This window comes from Thermobia domestica, chromosome 10 (assembly GCF_964235325.1).
Source record: "Thermobia domestica chromosome 10, izTheDome1.hap1.1, whole genome shotgun sequence".
NCBI classification, from domain to species: Eukaryota; Metazoa; Arthropoda; class Insecta; order Zygentoma; family Lepismatidae; genus Thermobia; species Thermobia domestica.
In genome coordinates this window covers 21,177,803-21,199,017 of record NC_137463.1, presented here as the reverse complement: position 1 = coordinate 21,199,017, position 21,215 = coordinate 21,177,803, and the positions used below count along the sequence as shown (strand labels likewise).

Below are 21,215 nucleotides of genomic sequence, written 5' to 3'. Positions count from 1 at the left end.
GTTTGTCTGTATCTGTTGTTTTGTTTATCAACAAGAATTTACCTGCTAGTTCCTTAATCTCTCTGTGTGATTTACAGAGAAGAGGAGCAGGAAAATTGTGACGTCACAGAGCATTCAGTTTGAAATGACTATACTAGGCCAACTAATGCGACATGGAGTCTGGATAATTCATAATAAGGAGGCCATAACAATTATAATAATAAACAAGATTAGAGTAGTGTTTATTGAAGTGCAGTCTGCAACATTTTCATTTTATTTGTGTGCTAATATAAAATGGCTTGTAAAATATTGTAAATCTGTAGCTATCTTGCAAAAAGTACTTCATTCACAACACATAACTGTATAGGTGTCATTGTTAGCAGTAGGCGTTTCACCATTAGAAGAAGACGAACTGCAATAGATACAATCTTCTACCTAACAGTGTATTTTTTTGTACACTTCAATACATAAATGAACAGCCCATTCTAACAACATTAAAAAACTATCATTTATTATTGGGAATGGGTGACATACCTTTTAGCCCTACAAAAATGAATTTTCCTCGATTTCTCGGAAACTACGCATGAGAATTTGCACTCAACGATGCCATTTTGTTCAGCTTGTTGTGATCTATCGATTTTTATACGAGGCGTATTCAAAAAGCATCAAACCTTTGGTTGGCAAAAATACATTTATTGATTTGGAAATCTGAAACACTAATTTCTTTCAAAGTAATCTCCTTGGTAATGCACTCACTTCTCCCAGTGCTTCTGACATTGTTGGAAACACTTCCGTAACGTAGTTGTTGAAATGGTGAGCAACTGTGCCGTCACATTCCGTATGATGTCTTCTCTTGACTCAAATTGGGTCCCTTTTAGTGGCATTTTCAGCTTGGGAAATAACCAAAAGTCACACGGAGCCATGTCGGGTGAGTAAGGAGCCTGACAACACACAGGAATGTTGTGTTTAGTGATGAAAGCCTGAATCAAATTTCGCGGACACTCTCCTCATGCACAAATTCTCGTTCAATGGTCAAGTTTTTCTGTCATTTTTACAAAAAAACTGTAATCTGACGACCGCTCACTACACGTCTTCACTCGTTGGTCGACTGCTAACGACTGATGCTTTCTGCGGTCCGAAAAAAAAAAAATCAAGACTGCGCCATGAGTGTCCATTCTACATCTACACTGAAGAAAGTCTCTCGCGTTTTATTCGTTTACGCGGAAAAATAAGATTCAATACTTTTTGTACACAATTCTTATGTCTTATCATGCGACAATATTATGCTTAAACAATAATTAAAGTATAAAAGTTAATAATAATTTTAGGCTATTTCTCATTAACCATAGTCATAAGTTTGGGCTGTGTCTCGTTAACCATAATTATAATTTTGGGCTATATCTCATCAACTGCAATCATAATTTTGGGCTATATATTATTAACCGTAATAATAATTTTGGGCTATACCTCATAACCATAATCGTAATTTTGGGCTATACCCCATTAACAGTTATCTTGCTAACATCATAATAAAAAGCTAGATGTGAAAATACTTCAGGGGCCGCTGTGGCTCAGTGGTAGAGCGTTCACTGGTGCATGGGGTCTCTAATTCGATCCCAGTTCCCACCATGTGAACTTTGTGGTGGACAAACACCTTGTGCGTGAGTTTCCTCGTGGTTCTCCCGTTTCCTTCCAGTTTCTTCATTCCACCATTTCATTCATTCTCATCATCACCGTCTCCTTTAGCCTAACCGGCATAACCGCGGGAAGTAAAACTGAAATATTTAATTTAATTTCGTTTTCATTCCATTGAGAATATACTTCAGTAATCGGTTCATCTTGACACAAGTACGCGAATTGGTCCATATTCTCCTCGGCCAGGAACTGCCGAATGATGTGACTTGGAGCATTGTCGTGATGGTAGGTGATGATCGTCACTGGAGCAGCAGTGGTACATGGAGCCCTGTGTCAATCGCAGCTCCCGCCAAGTGGACTTTGTGGTGGACAAACATCATGTGCTTGCAGTTTCTCCGGATTATCAACTAACTCATAATCACCGTCTACTTTAGTTTCTGTGCATACAAGTGGGACGTTAAACTAAAAACCCTTTTTCCCTCATAGCCCACATAACAGATAATGTCCATATATTTTTCAGACAAACCTCGTATATAGTCAAATATGAGGTTGATAGCACTCAGTCGACCTACAATACCAATGCTTTAATTGTATTTCTTTAAAGAATGCTAAAATGTCAGTAACATTATACAAAGAGACTTATCTTCATTTTGGTTTATCTATTTTCTTTTTCTGCTTCTTTCACGTGGTTAAGACGTGTTGTGTTTATAAAGAAAACTAGTTTTTTTCTTTTCTTTTCTTTTCTTTTTTTTAATGTGCAATCGCTTTCGCCAGTCTTCACAGTCAGACAATAAGTAAAGGGACAACATGGACTAAACTTAATATTTATGTAGCATACAGTAGAACTGCATGGTTATGTTATATAAATATGCATGCTGAATATTTAAAAAAAAGCCTTAAAAAACATTCTTTAGAAGTGTTGTCAGATCACAAGTTGCTGTAAATGTAAACATTATAAAAGAGTCTCTTCAAACCAAATAACTCGTTCAAAAGGTTCATTTTTTTGTTTTGTTTATATATATATATATATATATATATATATATAAAGCAACATACTCCTGATTTGTGAATCCTTCTGAAGATTTTGCTTTGCACATATGGCTGTTTTCTCTCTCTCTCTCTTTTTTTTTTGTATGTACTTATTCGAAAGTTGTCTGTCTCTTTCAGCTTCTTATTACAAGCATATGTTTTATGCTGTTCAATAAAACAAACAGCCCTTTCTCTTCAATAGTTCGGTTTCTATCCTTGAGAGCATATGTAAGCTTTTTTTAAAGTCAGATTTTTGACCTTACAAAGTACTAGGAAATAACATGAAGTAAAAATGTATTATTTATATATTGTGTATATCTTACAGGGATGCAGCCACAAATAGCAAATGGAGGCATGGACAACCAAACGATCTATTGCCCCCTTTCCAAATGGGGTTAATCTAGTTATGTGTTTGTTAACCTTGCTGTTTTTTTTTTTTTTTTTTTTTTTTTTTTTTTTTTTACAGCAAATGAGAATATTTATAATTGCATATGAAAGAAAAAATATTTTTAAAAAGGCCAACATGTTAAACTACATAAACAACCGAAAGTCATAATCTACTTTGTACTTTTATTTACCTAACTGAAAGTGCATCGTTGCCAATTTATTACTGTATTATTACATAACTATATGAATTTGTTTTCTTTTTTTTTTTTAACAACTTTTAGCTTGTTTTCGTTTGCACTCATATAAACGCAGTCAAAGAAATGGACTTCCATAAATAGTTTTTGGATTTAGGAGCAAGCTATTCGGCTTTTTATGCCGAATTATTACCTTGTTATTTGGATTAAAATATGTATCCTATACAGGGGCGTACCTAGGCGTTTTGCAGGCCCGTGACAAACTCTTATAGTTCCTCCTTTCTGGTTTAATGAGTATTTTTTTTTATAAACATCTTACATATATACATATACATACCTAGGGACCCTTAAATTATATAGCTAGCAATTCTATAATTCTTAAATCATATGGCTGGTGAACGCTCTACCACTGACCACCGCGTCCCACTAATAATTAAAACTGCACACATTGTAAGCAGGCCGCTCATATATTTCGTGAGCTTTCAAAGCAATTGGATGGGAATTTACTGAAAACACCACAGTTAAGTGAAGAATATTTATGTAGGCCTGTTTAAAAATTCCGGGCTCCGACATTTGTTGGACTTGCCTCCTTTTATGATTTCATTTGATTATAGCTTTCCTTTCAGCACCGAGGCTATATGAGGCGTGGACCTACAGCTTAATGTGTGAAATCCGAACCAGGATCTCCCACGCCAAAGGCGCGTATGCTGACCACTTAGCGTCAAGGGAGATCACCTCCTCTGAAAGGTTTCCATGATATTTGCAATCGCGAAATTAAACATATATATATATATATATATATATATATATATATATATATATATATATATATATATATATATATATATATATATATATATATATATATATATATATATTAAAATAGTTATTTTCTTGACGCACAAACGTTTACTAAAACAATGATTATTCTTATTTTATTTATTTATATATTTATTTTGGCAACAAGCTGAGAATGTCCGGAATAGCGACATATTTGATAATCCGGTTCGGAATTTTACTTCCGATGGAATTGTATTTTTATTTATTTATTTATTTCATTCCTTGAGCTCAGCTTTTAGACTAGAGTAGACAAAGCTGTTATTTATTTATTTATTTATTTTTTCTTTGACATAATGATTCATGTTTTGAATGTTATTGTGACTCACTCAAGAGTACGGAAGATGGATTTTTTTTTCTCCTTTTAAATCAAGCCAGACAAATAATAGCGGTCGGTTCATGCATCAGCCAATCACAATTGCGTTAAAACACATTTGTTTTTCGTGTTACTTACTCCAGGTTTTACTCTCTATAAAGAGATACGACCCATAAGTGAATTCTGATTTCTGTTGAGAGTTGGATTTTAGCGCACGGACTGTGGTTCAGCGAGTGGAGAGCGCATCAAAGCAGAGTTGTGGAAGAGGGAGGTACAGCTGGCAGTGATGACTCATGGATACTTCGTTAGTGCAAAGGCCTTCGCCCTTCATAGGAGGTTATTAGGGTGTAGATAACGAGGTATAAATATTATTATATCTTTTAAAACTTTTATATTCGTTTCTTAGGGAATATCAGTGATTTGTGCGTGCTTTTATCTTTCGATAGGCGAAGAGACTTGACGTAAGATTTTTTAATTTTTTTTTCATTAAGTGTTCGTGTTGTGTAGCTGGCTGAAGTGTATACATACATGATACAAAGCTAAACATTGATAACGCACACTCAATCTCGTCTTTGTGTGAACGAGATTGTGGGTGTGTGATTGTAATATTTGTTCATCCGCACTGAAAAGATTTAAACCAAAATTATTATCCTAGGATAATATATTGAGATGGGAGAACATAAAACACGTATGTCAAAGGAGTTTGAAGTTTCGTTTTAAAAACGCTACTAATTTTTGTTGTTTCGTTTTATTTAATTCTGTTCAGTGGATATTAAGGTGATATATCTCATGTGCTGTGATAAGTGTGGTGAAAACGTTAATTCTTTTAAGTACTCAGTTGTGTTACTTCATGTGAATATATTAAGAAAGTAAATCCTTTCTTTGTGAACAAATGTACAAGGTAACTGATTATTGAATATCGTGATAAACGTAATATTTTTTTCAAGAGAATGAATTTTAATTTTCGGTAATAGTTAAGAACAGCTACTTCTCATCTCCCGTGCACAAGGATACATCTTACTGTTGCACTACCTAAACACCCTAAGTACAAGGGCAAGAACTCAGTATATTACCTACTTTTTAACATCCTAGATAGTCAATGAATAATTCCTGAAAGTATGGCGTTTCTCGTCCTTCCCTAAATGGGAAGTACGTCTCCTTAACTATAACCCTATTTTCCATCTCACGAAGTGTTTACGGTGCTCTTTAATATTACATTGGAATTAGTTCAGCATTGACATGAATTTTCTTTTCTCTTCGTCAGTTTCTTGGTTTATAGAGTTAACTATTGGGAAAAACTTCGTGAGATCTGGCATACAAGGAAACATTTTTTTTTTTTTTTGTGTTGTTATTACTAGATTGTTTTCAGTTTCACTTCTAAGGGTATGTAGATCAATGCAAAATGAGACTAATCTTCCTCAGATGGCGGCTCGATTAGACCCACTGAACTTGTTTTCAGCGTTGTAATACTGTTGATTTTTTTATTTTGATATATCTTACGTAGAATTACGGTGCTGGTTTCCTACAGCACATTACATTTACAAGCAGGGTTCAACGGGGTTTACTAGTGTTAAATCATTACGACTTCTTTACTATACAAAATAAGTGAGTGCATATGAGAGGTGATTGTATTAAATACTATTTCCCACCGGCAGTATATTTCTGCACAGTGTACCGAAGTTGTATTTTATGATTACAAGTGGACCGCTACTAGTATGAGACCATGACAAGTGCTTGAAACTTGTATCATTACGTAAATCCACTTGTTTTCGCTAACCTGCTTACGTGTATACCCACCGTCAATAACGCTCCTGCTCCTTTCGGACGCCCCCTCACAGCCGCTCGGGCATCCAGTTTCGCTTTGCTTTGATTTGGTTAGATAGCATTCTTGTTTTTAGTGGCTACCTATCGTAGATTGGTTTGTGCTTTTTGTGCTGTAGTTTTTATCCCATACGTCCAGACACCGTGTTTGTACGCAAATCATGAAAGAATTATATTTTTTCAGCTATTCTGATGGCCTCCTTGAATTTTATCTATGCCAAGTGAATATTTTCGTGCCGCCAAGCGCAAATCATTTAGGAGATAATAAGAAGGAGCTTAGTAAAATAATTATAATTATTCAACAATTATTTCGAATAGTGTTTTAAAAGTAAACCTGCGTGAGAATTGCTATTTCTCTCTTAGTTTTGCATTTCATTTCATTACTGCAACATATACGTCCTAGATTAGGCAGTAAGACAGTGTGTTTGAAACAATGCCATATTATGTTCTATCATCAATACGCGATTTCATAGAGCCCAGAATTTGGCATTTATTCCGAAGTTAGTTGTCCGGCTGTTTTCTACCAAAAGAGTAGTAAAGGCTACGAAAATTTGAAAATCATTAATTTTTACTTTAACTTTACTTTCGAAGCCGTCATCTGCGGTCCGATCGAGTCAAGCCAGGAGCGCAGCTCGAGCGTTAGCGAGATAGTGCGTCCATACGGAGAATGCGCGTCACCGACGATGGGTATACGTAAACGAGGATAGTGGAAAAACACTTTATATAGTGTGAAATATATACATTGTGTATTGTACAATTTTGCGATACTTATATGATCAATTTGTACACTGCCTTGTCATAGGACTTCATCGTATCTTTCTTATGGAGAATTATGTAGTAAAGAACACATGTTCAGAATACAAACGCGCATTACTTTCCCACAATCCAACCAGTCACTGATTTTGCGCCAAGTAGTTCCCTCCTCTTGCCAAATAGTTCCATGTTTATAACCGCTTAATAAAAAAATCAAGCTTCCGCTCCTTACGTATTATCATGCACACAAACTAGCAAATTATATATTTCTTCCCGGTAAATTTTCAAAATATTGTTATGATCGAATGACCAACTTCGAAGTTTAGCTGTCATTTTTCTCCGTAATTGATCACCCGACACTGATGACGTATTATCCTTTTTTGTTACTCTCATGCTGACGTTTCATCTGATTCTGTTCCTATCTCCGTAAATTTTGTGTTTTGGGGTCACCATCTGCGGAATTGACCCCACAATGAATTTATTATTGCTTGAGTGCTTTACATGTAGGACCTATCAGAGCAATTACGACATATTATAAACAAAAAACTATCGTGCAGGTCAAGTTTAGGAACACCACTGTGACAGGACACGCTGCCCCATCAGCATTTGTGTACCCGTTGTTTTCGCAAGTTTTGTGTTTCGTTCACTTCGAGCAGTGTGACTGAGCGCTCCGCTCAGTAACCTTCTGAACTCCCCCAATGTTGTCTAAACTTCACTGGCAACAGTGAAAACATATAATCAGGGAGCAGCAGGTTGAATCGACAGCAGGAGGAGCAGGTGGCAGGCAGCTGGAGAAGAATAGAAGAGAAATGCAGCTGAAAAATCATTTTAAGTGATGTAATAGTAAAGTGAGAAGCATAAGAGGTACGATGAAATGTAAATACGTACTTCAACCTGCCGGTGAAGGTAAGAAAAACGAATGTGCTCGAAAAATAACAAGTAAGCCATATTCGTGAAGAAACAAGACCTTGCAAGTAAACATCGCATGTCACGTACTAATGTCAACGAAAAGAATTAAAACAAGTGATATGTGTATACGGTATACGACACATTAAAGCATGCTTTGCACTCGTAACCTTATAGAATTCTTTTGATATTACCGTAATAACATATGCGCATATAAAATGTAAATCTACAATATTGATACATTTTTTATGTAAGCCGATATAATAATATTCATTTCAAATACTTCACTCATAGCCTAACCTATTTTACTGGATACTGCATATCAGTGCTACAAAAAGTAAATATAAAGTTTCTTGCGCCAGTCAATATTAGTAGAAGTTAATAATTTGTAGACACTCTAAAGGATCAGTAAATATAGAACGTCGTGCATATAATGAGCACACAATATGAACGCATTCCTTTGTATTGAATTATTTTAGTCGTAAGCTCAAGTTTGAAACATATATACATAAAAAGCGCTTAAAACAAAATCAATCTATATTTGATATAGGCCTATATAATAGCGGAATATTACTTCAATTTATAGCTATGAAAATATCCAACAACCACAGTAGTACTATAACATCGTTACATAACTGCATTATTTCTGGAAACTGTGCTAGCTAACATATTTATCTGTGAAGAATGTTTGAAATATCAGTAATAAGTTGAATTCAATCTAAATAAAAGTTCGCCAGTCGCGACTATCAAGTGTCATTTAGTTAGTCACTTTGTAGGTAAATCAGTATTACACTAGTGAATCATCTGTTCGGGCAAAGACAGAACTGAAGATAGAAACAATTATACCAAGTGGCAAGAATAATATAATAGTTCAGTGCATCCGTAAAAAGGAAATAATTAAAAACTAATAAATAAATAATAAATACAAATATAAATAAGAGATCAAACTTCTCTAAAACAATTCTTTCTAGACATTTGAAATAACATAATTTGCTACTGTCGTCTGGACTTTGATTTATTCTGAAAAGACTTTTAGAATAGTAGAGAAACCTTATTGCATGTATTATTATTATTTTTGTTGTATATAGTATTTTGTATGTTTCCTTGTTTGATATATCTTATTTCTTTTAATTACTTGTCAATCTCAGTTTTATGTTGAACGGTATCAATAATTAAAGTGAGTGACGTTATCAAATCATTATTGAAGCGACTGTTTACGTCAAAATATTGTTCATTTGTGGTTAGCATTATCTGTTGTGTATATGAATACTATTTTGTGATAGAATGTGGTATTATAAAAACAAATATAGTAAATAAATACATGTGGTTTTTAGCAAGTTTACGCAATTGTATTCTGAGAATTCTGAGTCTAGATTGCATCATCTCTCTACGTCCACGCTACGTCTTACAACTTCGTGAATAATATCAGTGTGGAGATTTATATTGAAGGCTCGAATGGTAAGTTGTCGATTACGAACCAAGGGTGTTGTAGTATTAATATTGGTATTCTTATTTGAGTTCACTATTTCTTGATACACTGTTTTCGGAGCGTGCGCTCCTGCTACCGAGATTCCAGATAACGGGAGGTTATTAAAGACTTGTTTCATATTTTAACCACTAATACTCTCCACCGTTACCGTCACCGTTACACCACTCGAAATATTGTAATCGTTTTAGTAATTTCCTTCTTCTTGTCTTTCAAAAGATTTGCGCCGGGCGACATGACAGTATCTGGACCAGAGTTCTAGAACACTGGCCGCATCCCTTTTGTGTTGTAATAAAGAAAGTAATCACCCTGGTTACTAATCCACCCTCACCCATTCGGCATTAGTATGTGAATTGAGGATTCAGCTTTGATTTTTTTTTTTTTTTAAAAAAAAAAGAGCTTCTAAGCGACCTTCACCCATTTGTGCGGGACCAGTATTCTAGAACCATCCCCAATACCGTACTGAGCGTGGATGAAGTTCAAAGGGGTCGCAAGAAATACTTGTTGAAGAATTATAGTTCTTTTGCTATCTTCGTATAAATACAGCATCCAGGCATACGCCATAACAACTACAATCCAAAAAACAAACTAACATGTGCTAAGTTGTCACTAAAAAGTACGAATGCTGTCCATCCGAGTCAGACAATGCCAAGCTGGTGGATCCGCGCTGGAGTGCGTGCGAAGGGAGCAGGCGCGTCATCAGCGACGGTAGGAAAAACGCGTGGGTTTCACTGTGGTAGCAGTTGTAGCGCTTGTATTGATGTAACACTAGTAACGCTATATTTGTAAACATAACATACAGTTTTGTACTCTGTGCAGAAGTGCTCTGCCGCCGTAGACATTACACTGAATCTTTCCATTTCACTTTTTTAAATGTATAGATGTCTACTCCCTCATTAAATTTTGCATTCATTTTCGATCATTCAGTCAGAGTATGTACTTGCGTGCGATCATGTATAAGTAGAAAGGATGGTAAATTGTTTTACATATTTTATGAGAATCGAAGATTTTTCAGTGTTCATGTGTACTTCGGATGGCATTTAGTATCTTCTCCAAATCATCAATGGCCCCGGAGACGGTACTCTGACTGATACTGAGCCGTTGTAAACGACCTATTTTGTGCGTATGATCCGTATATCCACTTCGATGACGTGCCTCTTTCTATGGACGTTACTGCTCAGGTCCCTCTGCTGCGCTCCTGCTCTGACTCTGTTAGTTAGCATTCGTGCTTTTTAGTGGCCACCTAGCACAAGTTTTTTCATGTTTTATGCCGTATGTTTATATTCATCAAGGTTACAATTAATGAACTGTAATCACTACAAGGTGATTCGGAGGAAAACTAAATAATACCCTGTACTTCTCTTGTCTATAGTTTTGTTTACCTCTGTGAGTAGACTTCAGAATGGGCTGAAATGGAGGTACGAAGAGAAGAATGGAAACAGTGTGCCCAATCTTTGAAGCACATACAAACCCGCAACAATGGTGGTGTTCTAGGTGCGAAAATGTCAAGTGTTACAGAAAGGGCTGCTAAGGGTCAGCGAAATTCGAGACAATTTGGGAAAGAGCATCATTACCTCTAATATTCCATAAAAGAATTGTGCGAATGATTCTTTCATAGTATATTAAGTACAAAAACTTAGGGAAACGTTAAGTTTTCTGTCTTTAATAAGTCAGCCAATGTCCTCTTTGACAATTGTACAGTACTTGCAAATGCAAAGATTTGTCCCAGTACTCTTGCAAAATCAATGTTAAGGTTCTAGACAGAAAGATTATTATGGCAGGCTTAAAAGAGTTGACCACAAGAAGAAGGGAGGAAAAGAAAGATGAAAGGAATGTCAGTCAGTTGAAAACTTGACGCGATGTAGGGTCAAGTTATTTTATGTCTTCCGTCTTTTCAGTCTGAGATATACTTGGAAGACCGTGACTTTGTGCTCAATTTCTTTTTGCACACTGTTCTTCGTGAACAGTAACGAAGATGCTTGACAACGGAGAAAATGTTGTGTACTTTTTGGAAAAGAACTTGATGAAATTGTCAGATTGAAACGTGTCTATTTTAATAAAAGTAGTAGGATGGCATTTAGGATCTCTCACAAATCTTTCGACGGCTCCAGAGTCGGTATTGTGGCTTATAGTGAAGTTGCAAACGACCTCGTTTAAGTGTATACACACCATCGCTGACGCACCCGCTTCCTGTGGACACATTCCTTCGCTATCGCTGGAGCCCTCCTGCCGTGATTTTTTGGATGGCATTCGTGCTTTTTAGTGGCTGCTTAGTATATGTCGGATCGTGATTTATTCACTATTTTTTATGCCATACATCTACACTGTATTTATATTAATCACAATTACAAATAACGAACCGTAATCACTATTAAATGAGCCCGAGTCACTACCAAGTGATTTGAAAGAGAAACTAAATAATACCCAAAGTAGTTATAGAACTTTAAACAAGTGAAAGTTGGAAGAAAATTGTCCAAGCAAATTGTAGCTGAGAATCATGTTCTGTCTTCAAAACGATCACACTTGAAATACATTGATCGCGTATACCGCTTTTTGATCGATGTGAAATAAAGTCTTACGGACTATTTGAAGTATATTCATAAGAAAACCGAAACCCATAATAATTTTTCTCTGTGATACGACTGTCGTTAACGCAGGATCCAAGGGGGAGAGAGGTCATTCGATTGCAAGACGAAGAGTGAGATTGGAAAAATAGTCTATTTGTCAGTTGCACTCTGATTAGCTTCCTTTCAGTTACCCTTTTCAGTATTTAGATGGACGAACATGATTACTCATTTTACGTCTCTCCCGGTAAACTGCTTATGTCGTGCCAAGAGCTTCTGACAGTCAGATTCGAAAGAATTCAGTCTCATTCCTGTTTCAGTCTGTCATGACAAGTTGTCTGTGGAGATTTCCGATTTATTCATCAACTCTTTCTTTTTATGTGAGATGGTAACAAAATGTACCTTGGCAGAAATCAACAATACTTGTTAGAGATATTCCAAGTTTTTTGAAAATGGAAGTTTAGCTGAACTCTAGTCCAACCAGAACTGACGGAAGGAAGATATTAGGAAGGGTTTGTATCAAAGAAGGACTTCATTGAGACTGTGAAAGTTAAAGATGCGCCGAATGCGTGGAAGGTAGGGTTGGCACGAGTGGAACTCAACATATAGCCGATTCTCCTTGGTGAGTTCAGGATAAGTTCTGTATTAGGCTTACTATACACTATAGGATAGATTCTAGGAACTACGATTTTTTGTAGAGTCAAAATCTCAACGTGAATGGCATCAGATCGCATATCATTTCCTATATTCTGAACTATCCTATAAGATTTCTCGTGTTTAGAGCACGCTCTATTTTGGAAAGAAAATTCGTAAGATTTCGATTTAACCGACATCAGGCGAGAGAAAGTGAAAACATCTTTAATAACAAAAGATAGTTAATTAGGCATTTGTGTCACACTATGCACATATATCATTTTCACAGGTAAGTATACTTTGCCCAAAACACATTATAGTACATGATACTATTCTGAATGCAGTAATAGCGTGAGGCGTCATTTTTACCGCGATGCATTGTGGATAAACACCCAGCCAGTCTACGTGTATGGCACACAAAGCCAAGATTTGCTGTAAGATCTTCTATAACATTTTCCCTAAGGAATCTCGTAAGAGACTTCCTAGGATCTATCCTGTAGTGCAGTGGTTCTCAAACTTTCCGATAACGCGGACCACCTGTTCATTCGTGAAGTGATCTTCGGACCCTTTTGCAATGCTATCTAAAATTTTACTTTGTATTAAGAAAAACTATACTAATTAGAATTACCACTTAAAAGAAAAAGATCAAGAAAAATAATGCAATAAGTAATGTATTCTAAAGATATATAATTGTTTCCTAGTGAACGAACTTTCAGTTGAAAGTACAGTAACTTTCAAGACTGAAGATTATTATTATTTTTAAAGAAAATCCACTTGATAAACAATGTTCTCAAATGTGGGGTTACTAATGTGAGAAATGATTTTTTTTTCTTTTTCATAATTGCATTGAAATCTGGAATATGTTTTATTACCATCAATCTTAGGTCTGATTCCACATTAAGATTATTTCGTTTTAGGTATGGCTTTTTTTTTTTTTTTTTTTTTAAATAGATAACTTCATACTCACAATGCGCACGTAACCAAAAGATACAAAGTTCCTTTGAAAACGATTATCCATGAAGCGCAGGATAGTTCCAATAGCTATTCTTGTTCTGTGTTAGAGAGATTAATACCTTGTCTGTCATGAATTTCTACATTAGTGAAAGGATTTCAATCCAACCAAATATTTTCGAGAACTTGCAGCTGATGATTTCAAGTATTCTACAAGTGTTTTGTGTTTTTCAGCAGACGAGTTTTTTACCTGAAGAATGAATGAAATCCTTGAGCACTGGAAATGATGAATAGTTATTGTTTTGTACTCGTACTGCCCATCTGCAGTTTCTTAATCTTAAAAATACTTTTTATCATAACAGCTGTGAGTTCCATTTTATTACTTTCCAAATTTTAGGAGTCGCGGACCCCGCTTTGAAAACCACTGTTCTAGTGTATAGCAGGCCTTGCGGACAAATGAAGAGCTGTTCCATACAGAGATATATTACTCTGTAAATAAATAAAGAAAGGAAGAAAAATAAAAAATGTCAACTTCCGAAACTCAATATTTTCGCTTACAAATCGGTTTTGTCGAAAATAAGGGGATAAAGATGGCAATAGTTTAGAAAATGTTACTTAGATGTTTAAAACCGAAAAACGAAAATTTTAGTGTACTGCTTCTGTCCATAATCCTTTCTTTAACAAAAATGTTAAAAAAAACCTTGTAGAGCGTAAAAATTGCCTAGTTCCCTATGGATGCCGAAAAATGGTGTGAGTGGCACGTCAAAATGATCGATTTGATCCAATTTTTTTGCACGTTAGTACATACATCTATACACAACTTTTCTGCACGGGGCTGTTTTAAATTTCGAAAAAGAGTTTGAGAGCTTTTGCAGCATTTTTCTTTTATATCAGTTGTTCTTTGAAAAATACGCCATTTGTAGTTCTGTGAGTTCCGTATGAAATGTATCAATCAAATTGAGGTTGACATTAAATACAGTCTGTTCTGATTATAAGTCAATTACAGGAAACTAAAACCATGCAGACATAAATTACTAATGAAAAAATACATCTTCTGAATGTAGATTTCTGGGCAAGTAAATTGTCAAGTTAGTAATACTGTCTATGTGAAATAATTTAGAGCACACCGGTATTTTTAAAATCTTTTTTTAGTCATTTTGTTCACAGAGTGAAATGGAGATCCCACTCTTAATTACACGAAGACAGTAATTAATAGTGCTTTGAAGAGTTAGTACCTTAAATTCTTGTCCTTTAACGAAGATGCACAATTTTATCCGCCATCAAAGAAAGTAAAAATATATCAACAGATTTCTTTTCTTGCGGATATCAATTCATCCGCACAAACCTCAAGCTATGAACCATTTCGAATGTATAATTTCGGGAAAATTACATTTGAAAATTATTAAGTGTTACAGATAAGTTTTTGATCCCACTATAGTTTACAAAATTGGTGCATGTATTGATGAACAACTACAGATATCTTTTCAAAAATGAAAAACATTAGGTTTACTGTTGAGTATGAAAAGGATATTGTTTTGAATTTTCTGGATTTGACGACATGTGATAAATTTATATCTAAATTATAAGCTAAATGCGTCTTAACTTTTACATACATAGCAAATTCGTTCATTCGTCAATTGAAAATGATGCGAGCGCTGGTACTACAGTGTATGAACAAACTATAACCTACTTCTGTATTTGGCGTTGAATTTCCTGCTCAAATACTTCAGGCAATTAACTACCGGATACAGAGATAGATTATAGTTTGCTTACTTGTTGTGTATCCTATAGCGACCATCAACAAATACTGTAGAATATGCTTGTTAATAGACACTATAGAATGCGCATATATAATTAAAGGAAACCTTGTATCCGAAAATTATTATTCCTAATTTACTTAATTTTGGCCCTTCCTGGGACCCTCTGCTGCTTTTCTTTCCCCATTTATTCATTACCCAGAGGAATTGTGACCGTAAAACAGCATTAGCAAATCAGAAAAATCCTTTCTCATTCGAAACGATTTAAACTCATTGAGGAAAATAAGTCGGAGAGTACTCAACTTGACGCTTACTGCTTAATTTTGGAGACGAGTCATTGGAACAGTTTAGGCGGTAGTAAGATTAGTTACATTAAGGAAACTTTTGCATGGTGACAGTGTTTATGATGTGTAGGTTGTTTTGAAGCGAGAGTTACGTGGAACGGTGGAAAAAAGTTTTTCTTTGTTTGAGTTGTTCTGAGATGGTTTTGAGGTATCGTACATTGAGCAAAATTATTTGCTTAGGAGTCATTCAGGAAAACTTTTCATCCATGAATGTCAGATTCATCTTAGTTTATTGAAGCTAGAAAATATGTGGTATTGATATTCACTTACCTTTTAAAAATCTTTCAGAACTTTTTATTCAACGTGTTAGTGAATTGCATTCATAAATTTAGGATATAATTTGTTATATCAAATGAAAGGAAAAAGTCCTAATGAACATTGGTCGGAAACTCATCCTTTCAGAGTTACGAGACTGCCGGAAGCGTAAAACTTCACGTTTTTCAACGCTCTGGCTTGAAAATTGAAGGTCCTCTATCAAGTTGTTAAATGAATTAAATTGGAACGATTATTCCTTCCACGGAAGTTGACAGCGTACAGTACCCAACGTTGTATCATGGTTTGGTATTGACGATTAAGTTTTGTTCATTAGTTAATGACATTTCTCCTTATACCTACCTTGCTCATATTGAATTTGGACCCCCTGCCGAAATAAATTTCTGCGAACATTCACTACTATAGGTCAAAAACACGTGAGCCACAAAAGCCAGCATTTACCAACATAATATTTCGTTCGTTACTTGTTTCATTAAGTGAACAATAGCAATTTTCTTAAATAGTAACAGTATGCGTGCAGAGATAATCCAACTTTGTAGATGTTCTTTGCTACTGAATTCAATATGAACTGAACTATTTTGTGCGGTTCTGAAGTAAATTTTCCACCTCTGTTATTGTGTAGGAGACTTTAAGATTTTAGTTCATTATCAGATATATATATATTTTTTTTTTGTACTTTCATTTATGATCATCATTGCAGGTCGCGTAAATATGTCACGTAGCTATGTTTAATACTAACAGACAATATGATGCAAGTAGGCTATTGTGTGAGAATCGAATAATTTTCGACAATATTGTTACATTTGTCGGATCATAGAAAGTAGTGTTTACGTCTCTTGGCACTTCTCTAGAGTAAATAATAGCATCTACCCTTATCAAAATATTCGAATTTCACAGTATTTCATTTAACGTCCCACGATTGTGCACCGAGGCTAAGAGAGACGGTGATGATGAGAAATGTATGAAATACTGGAATGAAGAAAGTAGGAGAACCCCAAGAAATCCCACGCACATGATGTTTGTCCACCACAAAGCTCACTTGGTGCGAGCTGGGATCGAACCAGGGACTCCACGCACCACAGGTAAACACTACCACTGAGCCTCCGCGGCCCCAATACTGGTGTAATGAATTGTATAATAAAGTAGGTGAAGTTCAGGGATAAATTTTTTAAGTTTTAATTGAGCACTCGTTGCATGTGATACCAGGAAGCTATGAAACATGGATGTTTAAATAGAACGCGTACTAGTTCCAGTGTAATTCTTTGCACTGCTTGCGGTAAAGCGTGATGTTTCTGTTTTTCGAACATTTTCCTTTCATGTCATATAGGAAATTACCTCCTAAATTTAAGACACAGTCTTCATTAACATCCTGTAAATGTATCTCATGGTTGGATTTTAACGAAGGAGAATATACCTGTGTACATATAAGCATATATATAAGAAAAATAGTGCTTACTGATGAGAACTTTTAAAAGAAATAAATAAATAAATCGGGATGTCATTTTTTAAAAAAAAACTTCTTGTTTGAAGGGTCCGTGGTTCGAGCTCCGACCATGCGAGATTATGTTGATCCCATTTTTTCCATGGGTTTTCCTATTGCCTTCCACATCATCATTCCACCAATTCGTTTATAATCATCTATCTTCATTTGGCTTCCTGTAGCTAAAGGATGTAACCGTGGGCATAAAACTACAAATTTGATTTCATTTTAATGTAAATTTAAAAGTTCTAGCGTGTGTGCATTAGTGGTAAAGTTCATAGGTTATAGAATAATTGAGTTTAAATTTATAGCCGTTTTTTCTACAGGAAATTGTCTAATAATGCTATTTTAAATATTGTTGATAAACAAATGACTAATAGTTATTTTTTGTTTTGATTGCAGACGTAGCTAATGAGTGGAAGTGAAAATGAGTCAGGTTCCTCCAATTCCATTGCCTCGCGGAAGCCCTTATGAAGAAAGGAAAGGGAGTAAAAAGCCTATTCCTCTACCTCGGAGAAAGGGACCAAAGTTAACGGCAGGTGAAGACAATAGTAACAGCGCTAACGACGCTACAAATTCCACAACAAATTCAACTCCAGTGCCTGAAGATTCTTCGTGCCTTTTCAACAGAAGTGTTAAGACGCTCAGGGATAGCTTCAGAAGCAAAAGCAGCTCGAAATCATGTGAGAGCGGAAGCGGAACTGATAAAAACAAATCTGTTGGTGGTCTGTTGGAGTACTCGGTACGAACTCTTGCCAAACGGTTAAGTGTTAGTAGTAATCAGTCTAATGCGTCTGGCAGTGGAGTGGAAAACACCCAGAGTGAAAGTGTGGATAATTCAACAGATGCTCTTCCAAGCGAAGATATATTTCATTCCATTTCATTCCACTCTCCTTTGACAAACAATGCAAATGATTCAACTTACGATTCTTTAAATGCGAATTCCATAGATGAAGAATTTGATAATCTGTCATCTCGAGGACCCCCTGTGTACCCTCCTCCTCCGTTGCCCGACGAATCATTTTATGATGAAGTGCAGTTCAGTTCTTCCGTTACTCCGACCGATTCCACATACGACCCGTATTCAGGTTCTTCTGTGAGTGCCAGTGACTCGAACACAGATAGTGGAAATATATACGAAGACGTTGGGATTGGTGACTGGAAAAGTAATTTAGAAGATGGTGAATCCGTGTCCTTTAGTTTGTTTCAAATTAGTGATTCTGATTGTTCGTTCTCGACGCGAAATTCCGTAAATAGCTACGAAAACACTAAAAGAAGAGACATATTAAGCAGTGATTCGTGGACCTATTACGATGTTGTCCATATTGAGAACGATGATGGCTCTGATAAAGGCGCCGACAATTCAGATACTTGTTCTAGCATTTCTGCGCCAAGTAACATATACGAGACAGATCCAACATGCGGTGTGAAAACAAGTTCTCCAGCGGCTAGTGAGCAAGATTTATACAGCATAATTAATAAACTCGGAGATTTAAGCAAGGACACTCAAAATAGCAATTGTGGTTCGCCAACTTCTATCGGAACATTAAACTCTATGTTGTCTCAAAATGAGTCTTGTGATGATTGGGAATGTAGAAGCTCTAGAAGCACCGATAGTGCAAACAGTATTGGTATAAGTGGCTTATTCAAAAAACCGGAGAAACCAGCGCGTAATTTTCCTACCAAGTCCGTAATATTTGAATTTGATCCATTGTATGAGAGGATATTTCCGAGTCCAGTTAAAGCAGATACTACTAATACTAAGAAAGAAGATTTAAGCGATATATTTAAAGTGGAAAGCACAGATAATTCGAATATTAACAGTAATCAAGCCAAAGACGGAAGTCGTAAATCGCATTACGGAAAGATAAACAAGATAGCAAGTGTTTTGAAGCCTCCTAGTGAACAACCAGTCCAATGCCCCCCAATACCACCAAGAAGAATTGATTCAATAACCCAAGAGAGTATCGTTTTGGTGCCACAAACAGAAATAGGTACAAAAACAGCAAGTAATGAATCTGTAAATAACAACAGTGCTGGTGGTAACAATATCCCTACCATTGCTGAAGAGAAGCCAACAGAACCTCTTGAGTTAAATGCGAAACCCAGCGGAGAAAGTGCTGTAACTGAAGACAATAGTTCACAACCGTCCCAAGCGTTACTGGAGTCAAACAGTCCAGAAACTAAATCTTCCGTATTGTTCCGTCATTCTCAAAAATTACGGTGGAGCAACATGAAGAAGATTATCCGAACAAAAGTGTTGTCAAATATCGAGAATTTGGATTCGTTATCGTTAAATGCTGTGACGCAACAAATTCGAGAGAGTACAGGTCACCATTCTTCAGCTAATTCTCCCCCACAGCAAGTGCAAGTGGCGCAGAGTGTATTCTACGATGACGTTAAAAGGCCAGCTACCGAAGCTGTTATGACGATACATCATAGCGGGATCATATTTCAAGGAAATAATAACAAGAAGGATTTCGTTCAGCGTTGGGGCGTGTTGGGAGATGGTAGAATTGATTTTCACCAGGACAAAGCCTCTGGACTAGTCAAGACAACTATTCCTTTAGAAAAGATTCTAAGTGTACAGTTGATATCTGAACACAAAATAAGGTAAGGTTTACTTTTTATTTTTATAATTACAGTGTGGGTTGCTGCTTCGTAAGAATGCCACTTACTACAGCATCACATTTTATTTTTTTTTTCTTACATAGACTTTTGTTTATATATGGTCTAGGTCCGTTTTCACTTCTTCATTTTTCAGTACGTTGCAGACTTTAAAGAATAATACAGGGTTACTCAAAAAGCGCACCGATTTTTAAAAATTTTTTTTTTATATACATCAAATTATGAATTTTATTTTTTCAAAACACACTAACAAAGTTCATACACATGTTCATCATACATTCCGATTTCAGGTATGGTGAATGACGTCGGACATATGACCTCCTCTACTGCGCTGGCATGCAATAACTGTTACGAACCACCGCAATGTTTTGCTCAGAACGACCACTGCGACGACGCCCAGGACTTTTAATATTCACTGTTGAACCCGTTTCAATAAATTCTTTCATAAGTCTGCGAACTGTTGATTCATTCAGTGCCTCATTTCGCTCTAGAACCGCGTTAATTCGCGTGACAAGTTTGCTGTATAACTTTCTCCGTTCTGATAAAAAGTTTTCACAATTAGCACACGTTGCGCTACAGTAAACTGCTTCATGGCTAGACACAGCCTGAAGAAATGCGAGAAAATCAGACTAAGGCGACAATCGGAATGATTGTGGGCAGAGCAACAATACAAAACAATGTCGGCAACCGGGGAACAAAAATTTGCCTGACGATCCAAAATCGGCGCGCTTTTTGAATAACCCTATAACAATAATAATAATAAAAAAAATCACCTGATACGCTTCTAAAACATTGACGAATACAATTGCGATTCATCTCCATATTCCCTGAGGCAGTGGCGTAGGGAAGCCCCCGCCCCCAAAGAGGTCCGACAATGTACTTTGGTACTTTGATGTTTGTAATTTTTATATATTTTTTATGTTTATATATTTTTTTGTTTGTAATTTCTCTATACCTATAACAGCACTTCCCCCCTCCCAAACACACATTCTGGCTACGCTACTGCCCGGAGGCCAGAGATTTGAAAATAATCGTCTCCAATGTTACAAAGAAAATTCGTTCCTCTTTAGCATATTAAGCTTTAAAAAAAATTCCATTATTTTATTCTTAAAATTTTCCAGTTAGTAATCCATGTTTCCTCAGGCTTTTACAACTTTCTGTTATGTTGTGGTATATTGGATCTACTGGCTTTTTACAATTATTCCGTGTCCATAACTACCTATAAAGTTAGCACCTCTTGCA

The 21,215-nt window shown here is 35.9% G+C and overlaps 1 protein-coding gene across 1 annotated transcript in view; it reads left to right on the top strand.

Moving 5' to 3' along the window:
* Nucleotides 1–4,587: 4,587 nt before the first annotated feature.
* Nucleotides 4,588–21,215, top strand: part of RhoGAP15B (RhoGAP_ARAP and RA_ARAPs domain-containing protein RhoGAP15B) — a 74,664-nt gene continuing 58,036 nt past the window's right edge. The window contains exons 1-2 of the mRNA XM_081727864.1: nucleotides 4,588–4,736; nucleotides 17,748–19,958. Coding sequence (XP_081583990.1) covers nucleotides 17,773–19,958 — 2,186 coding nt within the window. The 5' untranslated portion in view covers nucleotides 4,588–4,736; nucleotides 17,748–17,772. The remainder of the gene's footprint in view (nucleotides 4,737–17,747; nucleotides 19,959–21,215) is intronic.